Consider the following 15,858-nt stretch of genomic DNA (forward strand, 5'->3'; position numbering starts at 1 on the left):
GATTGGATGTCAGCAAAGAACCGGCCAATCAGCTTCCACTACGGGCAGCAGCGAGGACCAAACCGCTGAAGAGCGCAAACATTGCAGCACGTCTCTAATAACTCAGTAAATAATGACAACCAGAGGAGATTAATGCTTTATTATTTATTTACAAGGCTCTTTGGCTGGACAGCTTAAAACAAACTTTGGTCTTTGCTTCTGTTCAACAATATACACTTAATTTATTCTTGTAAAAGGACGTAAACATGTTTATAAAGCATCTAAAAGAGATTCTGCATAGTTAAAAACATCCTGATTCAGAAAACAGTCAATACCGTGTCATTTGTTTGCGTTAAAAAATAATAAAGCATAAATAGAAACAGTGAAAAAGATCACACAAACGTACTGACATTCTCTTATACGTGTGCAATAGAAATATATGTACTTACAGTATGTCAAGGACAACTTTTTAGACATCATCTGTGTTTCATAACCTAGGATTACTTTGGCGTACTCTATAAATACACATATAAAAGAACTTAATAAATACACAGAGGTGTGAATACTCTGAGTTAATACTGCTATAACTATCTACACAAAAAGGCTCCATTCAAGTGTATACCCTCTTCATTTACAGCACCTTTGAGGAAAGCAGGCCTTTATTAAATGCAAACATTTGACAGATTGTGTCTGACTCCAAGTGAGTCCTAAATACTGAAGAGAGCAAACAACGCAGTGCTCGGCAGAGAGGGATTCTACGTCCCATCTGCTACGCCAGACTCTCCGTCAGGTGAGCGTGCATCTCCTGAAAGCTCGGCCTCTGCTTGGCGTTCCTCCTCCAGCAGCTCAGCATCAGATCGCTGTAGACTCTCTCAGGACAGCACAGAGGCTTCGGCAGGTACACCTGGGAGAATGGGGCAAACATATTAATGTAGGATTTATGTAAAAGGAAACTTTAAAGCAAATCTGGTGTAATTTTCCTGCAAAATTTGGCACCATGAGGTACAGATGCAGAGAAAATAGGGGGTGATCACATTCATTTAACTGTGACCGACTAAAACAAAGTGAATTCTGCAGGATTGGGGACCTGAACCTGTGTGGTGTTTACCTGCTTGCCCTGGTCCCTGAAGAACTCGCCTGTGTTTTCAATGACCTGCTCGTCAGAGAGCTGGGAGTATGGCTGCTTCTTACACAGAGTCAGGATCTCCCACAGAGTCACACCAAACGCCCACACGTCACTGGCCATGGTGAACTTACCCTGAGAAAAAAAAGACAGCTTTCACCAAATAGACTCAGAAAAACAATGTAGATATTACAATTAGTGGGTTGTTTGGCTGGAACACATGTGATAAATATCACAGATACAGTTTTATCAGCACTAACTAAAGGTTATTTATACTTTTCTCAACAGAAATCACGCTTCACTCCAAAGCCCTCACCAGCAGGATGCTCTCCCAGGACATCCAGCGGATGGGCAGGACGGCCCGGCCCTGGATCCTGTAGTAGTCTCCTCTGTACAGGTTCCGGCTCATGCCGAAATCTGCGATCTTTATTGTGTAGTTCTTCCCCACCAGGCAGTTACGCGTGGCCAGGTCGCGGTGGACGAAGTTGAGAGAGGACAAGTACTTCATGCCAGATGCAATCTGCACGGCCATCCCAATCAGTTTACTGTAGCTGAGGGCACAGGAGACCACAAACAGAGAGATATGGTCTCGTCTTGTTGGCTCAATATATCATACTCTGTCATGTTAGGCTGCTGAGGTGATACCACTGAAAACACATTGTACTGACATAATAATTAATGGCTGAGTCTCGGCCACTTCTGAATTCATTTCCGGTGTTTCTTCTAAACCACCTGATGCAGGAGGCGGGGTCTAATGTTACCTGCCTCCTCTGATTGGGTCAAAGGACCAATCCCCCTTTAAAAAAACATCATGAACATGTTACGTAATACTTTGTAAAGATATAGTGGAGTCGAAAGTACAGATATTTACTGACTTGTTGTGGAGTAAAGCGAAACGTACAGATACATCAAAACTGTACTTAAGTACACAAACAAAGTAACTGTACTTTGTTACATCCCACCGCTGATGTTAAGATATGAGCCCACCTGACCATGCTCGTCCCCTCCCTCTCCTCCTGCTCTGCCTTGTCTTCGTCTGCAGCCTCCTTCAGCCTGAGGTTGCACAGGAACTGGTTCAGGTCTCCGTTTTCCATGTACTCAGTGATCATGCACAGCGGGTCCGTGTCCACACACACCGCCAGCAGACGCACAATGTTGGGGTCCATCAGGCGGGACATGATGCGGATCTCCTTCAGGAAGTCGTTTCTGCAGCACAACAAATGTAATGACTGAGACTGGAAAGGACCGAGTCATGTCTGATGGAAAGAACACGGCTTAAAATTGTAAACAGAAATTGTCAGCAGTTGTTTTTACCTCGCGTTCTTGTTGGCATCTTCCCGCAGTGTTTTCACAGCGACAAGCAGAGGTGACTCATTGTTTCCCTCTATAGAAAAATCCTCGCCCAAAAACTCCTGCATGCCCTCGGCCTCACACAAGTGCACCTGTATATAAACAGTCCATCATGATGTCAGTCCATCATCCTCTTGGCTCCACTAGGAACCATCTCTTCTGCTCAGTTTAATACCACTAAGTGTTGCCTGTGTGTCAGCGTGAACTGTTTAGTGACTGCATTTCACACCCTGCTGCTTTTACCACAGAGCAATATCTATCAGTCAGGTTTCAAAGTTAGCGATATAAAGGTACATCAATATCATAATGGCAAAGGGAGAACAGCCCAATCAAGCTAACAACCACTTCCAATAATATTGCTATTCCACAAAACTGAATGTACTTCTCCAAACTGGCCCTCTCCCAGTTTCTCCTTGAAGGTGAGCTTGTGTCTGGGGAACTCTTTCATGGATGAGTCGGTGCCAGCGAAGAGATTCATGTTGACAGCGGTGATGGAGTAGGTGCTGCTGTCGGAGGCCGACTCCTGCAGGCTGATGATGTCTGCCTCTGCATAGTGGGGGGCACCGTCTGAACCACATGCACACACAAACAACACACCACAGCAGCTATAATGATCCGAATCCTTCACGGTGTCTAGTGCAAGGTTTTTTTTTACCGTCTTACCGAGGTGCTCCGCGGACTGAGCGAACTCGGGCAGCTTTCGGATGAGGCGCGACGGCTCCTGGTAGTCGGCGCAGAGAGGGAAGATTCTCTCATAGGTGGAGTTGGAGGTGGAGCCGCCCTCGGTGGACAGAGATGAGTGTTGGAAGCAGAAGGCCTCGGTCTGGATGGCAAGACGGGCTGAGAGCTCGTCGTCCAGGATGCGACGGGACGCCTGAGAAAGTGTGTGAGAGACGAGGTGTGTTATTTGTTCCTGATGTCAAATAAACTGCAAGAGAAGTGTGTTGACATACTTAGATAAAAGTGACATTGAGGAGGATGTCAATGCACTGAAATCTGAAAACCACCAACAATTAATTCATGCAACAAAGGCAGGTGCTCATAGTTACAAAGGGCCAAATGAATTGAAATTTAAAAACATCATACACAAACATAATTCTCAGCATTATCTCACAGACGAGGGAATAGATTTTGAGGCCAGAAGCCTTCTGGTGAGCAGGCTTCGGTGAACAGTCCACGTGGAGGTGGAAAAGAGGTGGAACACAAGTTGTACTGTTTCAATCTTTAATTACTGTAGTTTACCGTGGCGATTTGTTTGATTCTGTCCAGCACGAACCAAAGTTAACAAGTCAACACAAGCAACATGGATTTGTTGTGAGTTGTATACACGTGGCAGAAGGAGCCGCAGGCAGTGTAAGAGCCACAGGTTTATTTCAGTAGTTGTCACTTTGCTGTGAGAGGGAACTGAACATCAAATATGGAAATAGTGACATTTCATACAATTCAGTGTACAATAGGCTGCTCAGTGCTGTCTGCTTCCATTGGATATCAGTGTGGCTCCACGGGCCCCCCACATGTGTAACACTCCCCCAAACCAAACCTCTCTTCTTCTCACCTTCTCCAGCATCTTCTGCCACACCTGCCGCCACAGGATGATGACTATGATGGTCATGAGGATGGCGATGATAGCCACCAGGCAGCCAATCAGGATGCGGGTGTTGCTTTCATCCACTTTATGAGTGGGATCATCCCCTGTCAAAGATGAGATGAGAGTCGGCAGTCAAGGAAGGATTTCATTTAATCCGTCACAGTTGAAGCTCTCCTCATAGTAAATCCCAAAATAATTAACATCCTCGTCGCACAGTCGTCTTCGTGTTTTTTCATTACAAGTGCAGCAAGAAGCCTGACATCTATCTTCATGGTGATGAGGCATTTCTGATGCTGCCACTAGGGGGCACTGTTAACCCAAACATATGTTTTAGTTAAACCACATTTTTTTAAGACTGGAATAAATCCTTATATATCACAATGATATGCATGTCACTAAAACAAATTAGTAAAAAACATCAATATAAAGTAATCTTATAAATACATAATAGAAAAATCTATTAAAATGTCATTATACTTGCATCTGACTGATGCATAATAATAATAATAATAATATTTTTGACCTTTTCATTTATTCCACACATAATGAGACAAAACACACACAGAGATGCTAAGATAATTATACCTACTTCAATTAATAATTCATTCATATCAGTCTTAACTCAATAATATAGCCTGTCTACTCTGATCATAATATTACTTATCTTATTTTACTTATCTTATTTTAACCTAACTTATAACTTTAACTTATCAAAACCATCACATTTCCAATTCTATAAAAACATTTTAACTACAGTCTCTTACTGAGCTTGCCTGCTGACTTATCTCTTATTACTCCATTAAACCAAATAAGTTTACTCACAATCCTGATAAATTTACTGATGAATAAAAGGAAATAATATATATTTGTGTCAATAAGACAAAAAAGAAAGAAAGAAAAGAGGTGCTTCTCACTGGAGATTATAGTCGGCCCATGTTTTGCTACCTGCCACATCACTTCCTGGCAGCCCTGCACTCTTTTCTGACAGTCTTACTTCAGCAAAACAACAGCCACCACTTAGAGAAAAAAGAAAATCACAGAGGGCTCAGCTGCTGACCTGGTAGAGCGTTTGTGGGGTGTCCATGTTTGCGAGGAGTCAGAGATGTGTTGTACACTGCTGAGCCTGTAAGTGAAGAAAAACAAAGGATGGACAAAGAAGGATGGAAGCATCACGTTAGAAAGTTTCCACCAGGATGGACGACATATGACGACAGAAGACGACACCCACATCCCCTTTTGTTAACCTGATTGGAAGGCCACCTCGCTGAACAGCATCCAAAGGTCACCGAAGTGGAAACGGCACTTGATGGCGCTGGCTGTGCGGTCCCCCAGGGGCACGGTGAGAAAGCGGGCGACTTGGCTCACGCGGTCGGCTGGGGGCCTAAAGGTCACCGGGTCGGCCTCCCAGTCTGAGCCCGAGCGGAAGTAACAGGTGGCCTGTCGGAACATCTTCACCCCCCGGCTGAACATGTTGTTACAGTGAACCTGTGGAGGTAACAGGTATGTAAAGCTTTATCAAAGAACCAAAAACTATCATGTAAATACTCATTTATCTTGTTCATATCCACAAGGAATATCTGTTTTTCTCAAGTGAGAGGTTAAAAAACGCAAAACCCCAAATCCTGCTGTGCTGAAAAACATAATCTTCCATCTCTGAATTCAGGACATGGCACATGACAAATACACAAATTACACCAAAAATATAATTTTCACACCACTATGCTTTTTTGCAAAATTGTTTCAAATTATATGTCCCATTTAAGATTTGCAGCTGTATTGTATGTGAGCTTGACTCTAAAAATGTTCCGCTGAAATACACCCGGAGAGTTTTCTTCCCGGAGCCTCTCACCTTCATGGATGTGAAGTTTCGGACGTGGTCAAACTCAAAGATCATCTCCACGTAACCTCTGACGAAGCTCTTGTTGTTCCAGCCCACGTAGTCGTAGCCTGGCCACATGCTGTAGATGTGGCTGTGCAGGAAGTCGTCCAGACCCCAGGTGCCATCTGTCAGCTGGCCGAGGCCCTTTGTCAATCTGGTGCAGTCACGAGTGGAAGAAGAGAAAAGATCAAAAAAGAATGTAATATATTTTGAGGATGAGACGAGAGGAGCTCAAAGGGGAAAAAATGATATCCCCACTTAGTTTTTGAAGAATATTGAGGTGAAAAAACACGACAGTGACTACAGAATTATTTGCTTCTATATTGAAGGCTACATCTTTCTTTTCAGAAGTAGAAGTACAATCCTGACCTTTCAGCTGAAGCTCCGTCATACACAGAATCATTAAAGTAGACGTCCAGGCCTCTGTAGATCATCTGGTGCCCATCTGGAATGCTGTAAGACACCAGGCCATCTGAAAGAGCAGGTCAGAGAAGATTGAGATTGATTTACTCACAGCAGGCTCAAAGGATAAAAAGACAATAAACATTTCAAAAGTCACCAAACAACTGTCCAAAAATACAAGCAAGGAATAAAGATTTTGAAAACAGTGGACAGGATGGTGCAAACCCCAGGTTAATAGACAATAAGAATTATTATTGATGATTATTATTATTTTTATTATATTATTGGTGATGGTAATGAGGATAATAGTAATCATTATTGCACACACACACACACACACACACACACACACACACACACACACACACACACACACACACACACACACACACACACACACACACACACACACGTGCGCGCTCTGCTTTTTCATTCCATTGTCCTCCTGTCCTCCTTCTATTATTTTGTCAATGCCCTGTCTCTCGCCTTGCAAAATAAAACAAAAACAAGTTTGAGGTTTGCGCTGAAGTAACATAGACTGTAGATGTTGTTAGATGAAGATGCTGCCGTGCATAGAATGGAAAGCGATGACTGACCGAGCCATTCACAGCCGTACAGCTCCACTCTCATACACACGATCATGGAGTTGTCCGTCACCGGCATGAAGCGGACGAAGCGAGCTATGATGGGAGGCTCCAGATCTTTCAGCACCACGTCATATGCGTTCCTGTTCCCCTCGATGACCTGACAGGGAAGAGGCACATTACATGGGGCTGACTGGGAGAAAAGGGTCAGGGATAAATATCAAAGATCTAATATCTATATGGTGGTAATGCTTAATAAACAAACACTGTGCTGCAGAGAACAAAGTTGGTACGTGTGGCATTTTATCATTATGATATGTGATAGTGAAACAATAAACTAAATTGATTCTGTCTGTTTCATGAATTTAAGATCACACTTGTCATGAATTCTGAGATGTTGTTGTTTCTTTACTGAAGTAGTTGCAATACAAGGCCATAAAAAAACTCCTTGATATGACTTCCTCTAACCTTAACCACTTGCCTAAGCCCTACACTTAACCTTAACCTTAACCTTAACCTTAATAAAACATGCCTTCCCCTTAATAACTAATTGATGTTATGAAAACGGACTCTATGTCACTGCACAGATGACGTCATCATCACCAGATGTCAGTCTTTGTCACCAGGATATTTTTGCTTTATCTCTGGATAGCAGGAGGAGGTGGAGACGTGTCGTCCATCTTTATATCTAGTCTATTAACTTGCACTGTCAAAAAAGCACATCTGGATTTTGTTCAGACACAAGATGAGCTAAAGATCAGTGTTTTCTTCATAGACAAAGTCGAGCCATTCTCGAAGGCCCACCTGTCATAGTTTTTGCTCCAGCTCTATACATCTGAACCTGATGACATGAAAATGTGTTGTATATATACAGTATATACATATATATGTACACACACAGTAACATCTACTCACCTGCCTTCCCTTCCTGTCATGCCAGCCCACCCAGTTGTTGCCGTCGCGGCTGTACTTGATCATGTATCGCTGGGCAAACTCATTTCCCATCCCGTCGGCGTGGCGACCTTGGGTGCCCACCAGCGTGATGAAGTGCAGCGACCGCAGGTCCACCTGTAGATACTCCTTGTGGCCGTCCGGCTCCAACATGATGTGAGGGCACCAGGCCCCATCACCGTCCCCGTTGTCAAAGTCAAGTCTGAGGAGGAGGACGACACAAGAGAGGAGACGGAGAAGGAAAGGAAGGGCAGAGTTCAGGCAGAGAGGGGAGGAAGGAGGAAACATTTCAAGACGTAAACAGAGGAGGAAGATGGAGCGAGGAGAGGAAAGAGAAGAGGGAAGATGTAAGTGAGTTAATGAACTTATCTTCTACAGTATGCATGATCTTGTCTGTGTTAATGAATTCATCACTGGTCGTGTTGTAAAATAGGATTATAATTACTCAACATGAAGTCAGTTCATCAAACTTTCACACCTGCTGCTGCTAGTTCCACATCCATATTCAACGTACACATATCAGAGAGGTGTGAATCTCTTCACCTCACCGAATATCAATTTTAAATTTACATTCAGTTGTTAGCACTGTCACCTTATTAACAATACTAACAATAAATATGACAATTTGCTAAGCTTTAGTATAGAAGAAGTACAAAATGTGCTATGTGTGACTTTGCTAAAAACTAGCGAGCTAGGAGGAATGACTAGTATGTGCAAGTTACTGAATCAGGAATTATGCATGGGTGTTGGACATATAATTGGCCCCTCTGTGTAAAATGCGGCCCCTTTATGGCCCCCGATTTAGAAAAATCCTTGATCCGCCTCTGGAAAGAAGAATCTCACAGTCCCAAGACATGCAGATCGGGGCAAGGTTGATTGAAGACTCTAAATTGACTATAGATGTGAGCATGAATGGGTGTTTGTCTCAGTATGTCAGCCTTGTGCTCCACTGGCAACCTGTCCATGGTGCAACCCACTTCTCGCCCAATGTCCGCTGGGATTGGCTCCAGCTTCCTGCCCTACGAGCCTTCAAAATAACGCACTTTTAGTGATAGTGTTTATGTGATTTTGCTTTATATGCCTGTGTCATACAGTGATGTCATTGATTTATTAATGATGTATTTATTAATGGTGTCTGTGTATGTACTTCTGTGTTTTTTATACATGTGTCTGGATGTTTATGTGTGTGTGTGTGTGTGTATATATATGATATGAAATGTGTATGTGTATGTGTATGTGTATGTGTATGTGTATGTGTATGTGTATGTGTATGTGTATGTGGTTATGTGTATGTGTATGTGTATGTGTATGTGTATGTGTATGTGTATATAAATGTATTTGAATATGATATGGATGTGTTATTTATCAACATTCTGCCAAGGTCTGCAGATGAAAACTAGCCTGCCTGGCTAAATCTCAAGTACACTCAAATATGCATGTTAATTAGTGTTCATTGTCCTTTTAAAATAAATAAATATAAACATAACATCATGTGGTTTCAACAAAAGCTCCACAACAGCCACTAAATGGAAGTGCAGACAATATTTTCCTTTCACACATGCTGCTGGAGAACCGAAGGCTAAGGCAGTTTTGTTGTGAGAAAAATAACTGCAAATACTGCATGTAACAAGAATGACACCCAGTAGAGTGCATGTGATGCCAACAGCCCCCTCATAAAACCACATTAAAATTCACTATATCTGGATTTTTATTTGGATCTGCACCAAATTTCACCAAATAACAGTCGACTAAACATACCTGATTATCTTTCCATGAATTATGTTGAAAAAGCTCACAATGTTTTACATTCCTGAATCCACCCCCTGATCCGGATCCCCACCAAAACTTAATACCTTCTCCTCTGACCTGTCCTTCATCCTTTCACCAAGTTTGGGGATAATTTGTGCAGTAGTTTTTGAGTAATTCTGCGAACTAACAAGGAAACGCAGATTAAAACATAACCTCCTTGGCGGAGGTAAAGGAGCCCGAGCATAGAGGTGTGTGTGTTTTCACTGATGAACAAGAGGAATGAACAGGAGAAGAATTTGGTGCAAACATCAGTGGCCACCAGGGGCTGAACATGATCTGAGGTTCAATTAATAAGAATACAGATAATTAGAGATTTACACTTTTGCACCATGTCAAATGATACAGTGCGCTTGTGACATATTTTAATCAAAAGAATAGAAATGCATAATCCAACATGCCTCCCAAATCTTGCAGCCGTTGACTCGGACCACTGAGTGGAGGCGGAGATGTCCTCGTCCTGGATCTGCCCGCCGGTCATACCCAGAGGATAGCGACAGATTTCTACAAACACAGGAAGCATCGCTGGTTTGTTTTCAATATGTCTCTGAATGTGCGAGTGTAAAAACGTGTCTTCTCTCCCATGCACTGTGAGTGTTTATCCTCATTGTGTATTTTCAGGACGTGAGGAGGTGAGTGTAAAGCGGTCTGAGCTCATCCCTTCCCCCCGCAGTCCCCTTCCTGCAGCACCTCGAGGCCTCCAAAGCCAAACAGAGGCATCTCTGTGTAGGTGCCAGTCCAAGCAAAATGAGCAGGGAGTGGCCTCCAGGCTGCCTGCGCTTCGTTTTTCCTTCATAATTTATACCAGAGACACGTGAGAGAAATTTATTTTACTCTAAATCATCAAATTCATATTTAACCTACATTTGTGTGACGGGAGATGCAACATTTGCCTGTTGATATGGTTCAATGTCCACATGTTGTACAGCTGCAGTATCACTGTTTATTCTCACCATCACTACCTGGTCATTAAGGGACGTGTGTTTTATTCACCTTCCCACTGAACTCTCTAACATGTACTTTGAGAGAGCAGCAGAACAAACACGCCTTTTACTGTGGAAATATTCGAAGTGGAACAGCCAGAGCAGTGCACGTGGGTGCGTGCATGTGAGAGAAGGTATTACTAAAAAAATTTCGAACTTTTTTTTTTTTCCACGAATGCCCCCCCACATGTGAAAGGTCTGCCTGTTCTGAGGAGTATTTGCTGTCTGACCACTAGATAAACCGCATACGCACACACACACACACGCACACGCACGATAACATTCTTGCATTTTAAGCCCACCCACCGAAAATTGCTTTCCTTCTCCATCCTGTCAACACGCCTCTCCCCCAGGAAAATAAAGAAGTTATTTTAAGCTTAAATATGACATAGCTGCATGGACGAGCTGGTAGCTGCAGGCCCTGATCGCACGCTGTGACTTCAACTAAACACACTCTATCATGAACAGTTCAACTGTAATGAAGGTGCCTTGACATGTACGTTGAAAGATAGAGATCTACCTGGGTTGACTTGAGCCCTCACAGAGGCAGCCAGCAGGATAAAGACGACCCGGCGTGTGATCAGTTTAACCTCCATGACCTTCATCTCTTCTCCAGGAGCTGCACACCTAAACATGTCAGATATGATGTGAGAGGTACCTTGACTGGTTCTCCGCTGAGGAAAATTCACAATTAACACAGCAGGACAAGGAAGTGGCAGCTCAAGGGAAAATGTAGTTAGAAATATTAAGAATAGAAATACCTTGTACAATAAAAATGGTAAAACTATATACAAGGCTGGATTTCAGGATAGATCAGTGGGTGAGTGGTGAGGCTCAAAGTGCTGCAAAGTAAGATGTAATATAAGCTTTTATACATCATATTGACACATTTTGCACCCACTTCTATATTTGGGATGAGTCAAATGATGAGTCACGTACAAAAACTCAACTATAAAAAGGCTCAGCTAAAACACTAATGCACCTAAATGATAAGAAAAATGGATCAAGAGTAAATGTAAGAATTGGAAAAAGAAATAGAAAGCCTAAAAATATTTATAGATCTTTTCTTTGTATGTATTATTATGATATAAGGCTTGTGTGTGTATATATATACTGTATATATATATATACAAAAAAAATTGAATTGAATTGAATAATAGACATACTACTCATATACACTTGTTATATCAATATAGATATAATGTCTATCTATTATTCAATTCAGTTCAATTTTGTTTGTATAGCGCCAAATTATAATATACATTATCTCAAGGCACTTTAAATAGAAGATCAAGACCTTACTAAACTTATTTGTTCAGTTTTTGTTACATAAAAAAAATTTGTTTAAAAAGTTAAGATTCAAATTGGAAAATAAATAAAAAATATACAAATTTGAAATACAGATGATGAGAAAAAAAAACATTTTTAATTATTATTTTGTCTAGCACATTATGTCCAGCCTAAAACATAACAAAACTAAAATATAAAATAAAGAAGAAAAAAACTGAGCAGCATCATCAGTAATAATACGGAACATATGAACCATTGCAACATTTATTTTTAAGATTTCAAAATAAAGGTAGCCAACTTATAAGCAGTCAAATGAAACAACCATTCCATTCTATCATCATCAGTACATCCTGTCAAGTATCTATTCTTTACTCATCATAATTAGGGCAATACAGAAGAAAATGTGATTCATTATCAACATCTCTGAATTCACACAATTCACACAACCAGTTTTCCTCAGGGATTTTTTATACATATGTGTTAGTAACATATCCCGGAAAGCAGCATGTTACTAATGTTCTGTGGCATTGAGTAACCCTGTTGAGCTTCTCACTGGTAACTGCACACACAGTCCTCCTTGTAACCCACAGTCCTGCTCTCTCTCTCTCTCTCTCTCTCTCTCTCTCTCTCTCTCTCTCTCTCTCTCTGCCACCACAGTGGTTGCAGTATGAGTTTTATTTACCTTGAATAAGCCCAGTGAAGGTCCCAGTGACTTACACCCTCCAACGCACTGTGAAACTGCTCAGAAAGTGCACTTTCACCACATTCACGTGGTGCGTTCCCCTAAGAATTTTTTGGGGGCGGGGTACTTCTGCAGCGGTGTGATGTGTACTCACTAAGAACGTATTGTAACTTGTGTATTTTGTACATAAAGACAGTACACTGAATTTAACTTACTGTATCATACCAGTAACTTGTGCCTGAAATGAATCTTTCATTGGAGTTTCCGGCTCACGTGATAATCACTTACTTTCTGTTGTAAAAGCTTCTAAATGTGTGCGTGACAAACTGAAATATTACAAATTTAGCTACAATATCTTTCCCTGTTGAGCCTTTATAGATCTATTTATGTATGTATTATAAAGTTATTAGACCCGTGCTATGTATATACTGATATCTATATATATATATAATATGATAAACATCCATATATACGTGTCTATTCTTTAAACTTATTTGTTCAATCTTTGTTGGCCCCTTTCCCAGCTAATGTGTCAATACAGAGCAATGTCAAACCAGTCAGATTCCACGTGGGGGAACTTGGCCATTAAAGCCAATTCCGTTGTATTTTCCTGTGTGATGTCACTCTCTACGCTGAGCCGAGTTGAGCCGAGTTGAGCCGAGCAGAGCCGAGCAGAGCCGAGCTGACTCAAACTTCCCTCGAAGTCGACGTGGACGTCAGGGTTAATAGTCACATGTGAGGAAAATATGGATCTGACTTACATTCACACGTTCCTCTCTGGTTATTATGAAACCATCTGTGTCGGGGAGTATTCCACATCCACTGGGAGTTGATGCATTCCCGACTGCAAGTCGCTGACCTCTTCCTCTGAAGGACTTTCTGGGAATGGAAGGAGAGAGGGAGGGAGAGCAACGGAGAGAGAGAGAGCGAGAGAGCAAGAGAGGGAGAGGGAGGAAACAGTCCTTCTGGCTGGAGGAAAGAAAGAGAGAAAATAACATGCTTGGGATTTTGAGATGAAGCCAAAAATCCCAGAATTCCACCTGATCCACAAATGGTTTCAATTATGGCCCACAGAGGCAGCTGAGCGCAGCAGCCTCCACCACCAGCTACTGACAAAAACAGACTGGAGCTCATTTCCCTGCAGAGACGAACCTGCTAATTACTGAAGGAGACCTGATGGTTTGGAAGGAAAAAAAAAACTGGATCACTGGAAACAAACAAGAAGGGGCAGGACTGGGATAATGGACACAGTGAATATGACAAAAAGACAGAAGTCTTGTTGTCATTATCAGAGGTCGAAATGGGAATCAGAGTGGTTTCACAGCAGGGTCAAGCACGTAGGATGTATTATAAAATACGTGTTGAATGTTGATATTTTCAGTATCATGTCATCAGTTGCTTTTAAGAACCCCTAAATGAAATGTTTGTCTCACAGTCACTTGTGACACTTCAGGAGGTTATGTATGAAAGCAAAGGCAGACATACAAGTAATGTTTGGAAGAAAGTAGAGAAAGAAAACTAAAGACTTTTAATAATTCTGTATATTTAAGTCCCACGCTCCTTATAAACACACCAGGTCTCACACTTTGAGATAGCACAATGCATTGAAGGGGATTCGGTTGCATCTGTATCTGTGATCACAAACCGCACCTTTAATCGTAATGTGTCTACGATGGTCATTGTAAAATAGATAGGGCCCATTTAGCGGAATAGTTTGAAACATTTTCTCTTTTAACAAGAGATGGATGAGAAGTTCAATATAACTTCTGACTGTGTTCTACATATGAAGCGACCTATACCAAGAGAGGAAAATAGCCAGACAAGCTGTTCCATCTCCCCTGTAGCTGTGTTCATGATAATCTAATAAAAGCTTATTCATGAGTGTACATCACAGGAGCAACATGACTGCAGTTTGAAGTCAGTCCTCACAAAGTTAGGAGGGTTGTAGCTACAGGAAACACATCATGTACCAATTTTATGTTAAGTGGAATGACCAATGCATAGCTGTGTGTAAATGGGAGCATTAGTTGAATAAACGTTTTCATTAAACAGCTCAGAAGGAAGAAAAGACTTTTCTGAATCCAGCTTCTTCTCACTTTCACCTGCCTGAACTGACTGCTTCACATTCACATGTTATGATATTTAGCTGAATCTATTCTTTCATCGGTACAATGTTTCCTCTGCCACTTCCTGCCACACAGAGCATTTCCAGCCACATGTTTAACATGGTGTTCTTTGTGTCAAATACGTCTAATTTCTTCTCTAAACACACTTTTGATCAATAACTTCATGCGCTGGCTAAACTTCCCTGCAGTTTTCTCATGTGAGGGTTTTGCTTTGCCTTTCCCCTGCCTGCCCGGCAGATGTGTCGTTCTATCTGAGTGTTTTTTTCCTCTTGGTTTCTCAGATCTCGTCTTGACTTCCACAATTCCCCTTTACTATTTCTTAATCATGTTTCAGACAGTGGAAACTACATCTGGAAGCACTTTCATATCTTTATATAGCTCTCCCTGTTTTTAAGGCATCGGTATCATCGGCTTCGTTTCAGATCCTCCGTCAGCTGCTCAGAGGAGCCTGTGGTTCAAGTGGTTTACAGAGGGAGAGACTCTATCATCAGGTGACAAATCCTAATGATATTTTTTGACCTCCTTGATGAGTCCTAACATCAGATAAGGTCTAATTAGTTAATACAGAGTGTATTACAAGGAGAGGGATGAACAAACATCTGCACATGCCACAATTACAGTTTTTAATTTGGCTTTAGTCAAGCTTTAGTTGTCCTTATGCCTCAGGGGCTGTATTGATTTATTTTTACTTCAAAGATGAACTAAATATGTAATTTGCCCAGGGGTGCAGCGACCTGTGGGACTTAGGAACTCCAGCAGAGATATGATCTCATAAGCGGATGGCTTTGGTGATAGATTAGTTTTACATTAAAAATGTCCTTACTACTACAATCATGGTACTAACACACATTGGCCTAACTTGGGTACAGCTTCACTCATGAAATGCTTTGTAACTGTAAACGACCAGATACTTTTAAGAAACTGTGAACAACGGTATGCAATAATGTAATAAAATAGATTCAGAAGACTATTTTATCTTGACTCTGCTCAGAAACTCAGAAAAAAGATATATGGAACTAATCTGCAGGTAAAAAGAACATTAAAAGTACAGTCGAATACTTTTTCAATGCAGTATTTAATTGATGTTAGGACATTGTTTACTTTTAAAGTGAGAT

The 15,858-nt window shown here is 41.5% G+C and overlaps 1 protein-coding gene across 4 annotated transcripts; it reads right to left on the reverse strand.

Moving 5' to 3' along the window:
• Positions 1-141: 141 nt before the first annotated feature.
• LOC118118222 (discoidin domain-containing receptor 2) lies at positions 142-14,098 on the reverse strand. 4 transcript variants are annotated; one of them, XM_035171238.2, is made up of 17 exons: positions 13,379-14,094; positions 11,166-11,264; positions 10,064-10,166; positions 7,821-8,058; positions 6,918-7,065; positions 6,289-6,391; positions 5,890-6,073; positions 5,285-5,525; positions 5,098-5,163; positions 4,008-4,144; positions 3,116-3,326; positions 2,835-3,019; positions 2,417-2,544; positions 2,090-2,308; positions 1,419-1,653; positions 1,088-1,237; positions 142-883 (listed from the first exon to the last, which is right to left on the reverse strand). In XM_035171238.2, the coding sequence occupies exons 1-17, from the start codon at positions 13,749-13,751 to the stop codon at positions 749-751; spliced, it is 2,955 nt and encodes a 984-aa protein (XP_035027129.2). In that variant the 5' UTR covers positions 13,752-14,094; the 3' UTR covers positions 142-748. The 4 variants fall into 4 exon arrangements, with proteins under 4 accessions (XP_035027129.2, XP_035027128.2, XP_035027130.2 ...); XM_035171237.2 differs by having other exon boundaries at positions 2,835-3,326; positions 13,379-14,098; XM_035171239.2 differs by having other exon boundaries at positions 2,835-3,326; positions 11,166-11,272; positions 13,379-14,096.
• Positions 14,099-15,858: the final 1,760 nt, after the last annotated feature.

This window comes from Hippoglossus stenolepis, chromosome 11, assembly GCF_022539355.2.
Source record: "Hippoglossus stenolepis isolate QCI-W04-F060 chromosome 11, HSTE1.2, whole genome shotgun sequence".
In the NCBI taxonomy this organism is placed as follows: Eukaryota; Metazoa; Chordata; class Actinopteri; order Pleuronectiformes; family Pleuronectidae; genus Hippoglossus; species Hippoglossus stenolepis.

Bases quoted from the DNA above. Each gene is read 5' to 3' on its own strand.
- LOC118118222 (XM_035171237.2), bottom strand. From the start codon at position 13,751: ATGAGCTCCAGTCTGTTTTTGTCAGTAGCTGGTGGTGGAGGCTGCTGC. The intron at 2,545-2,834 runs GTACATTCAGTT...GTTTATATACAG, and splicing joins GAGAGGGCCAGTTTGGAGAA to GTGCACTTGTGTGAGGCCGA. The intron at 884-1,087 runs GTAAACACCACA...CCATTCTCCCAG, and splicing joins TCAGGGACCAGGGCAAGCAG to GTGTACCTGCCGAAGCCTCT.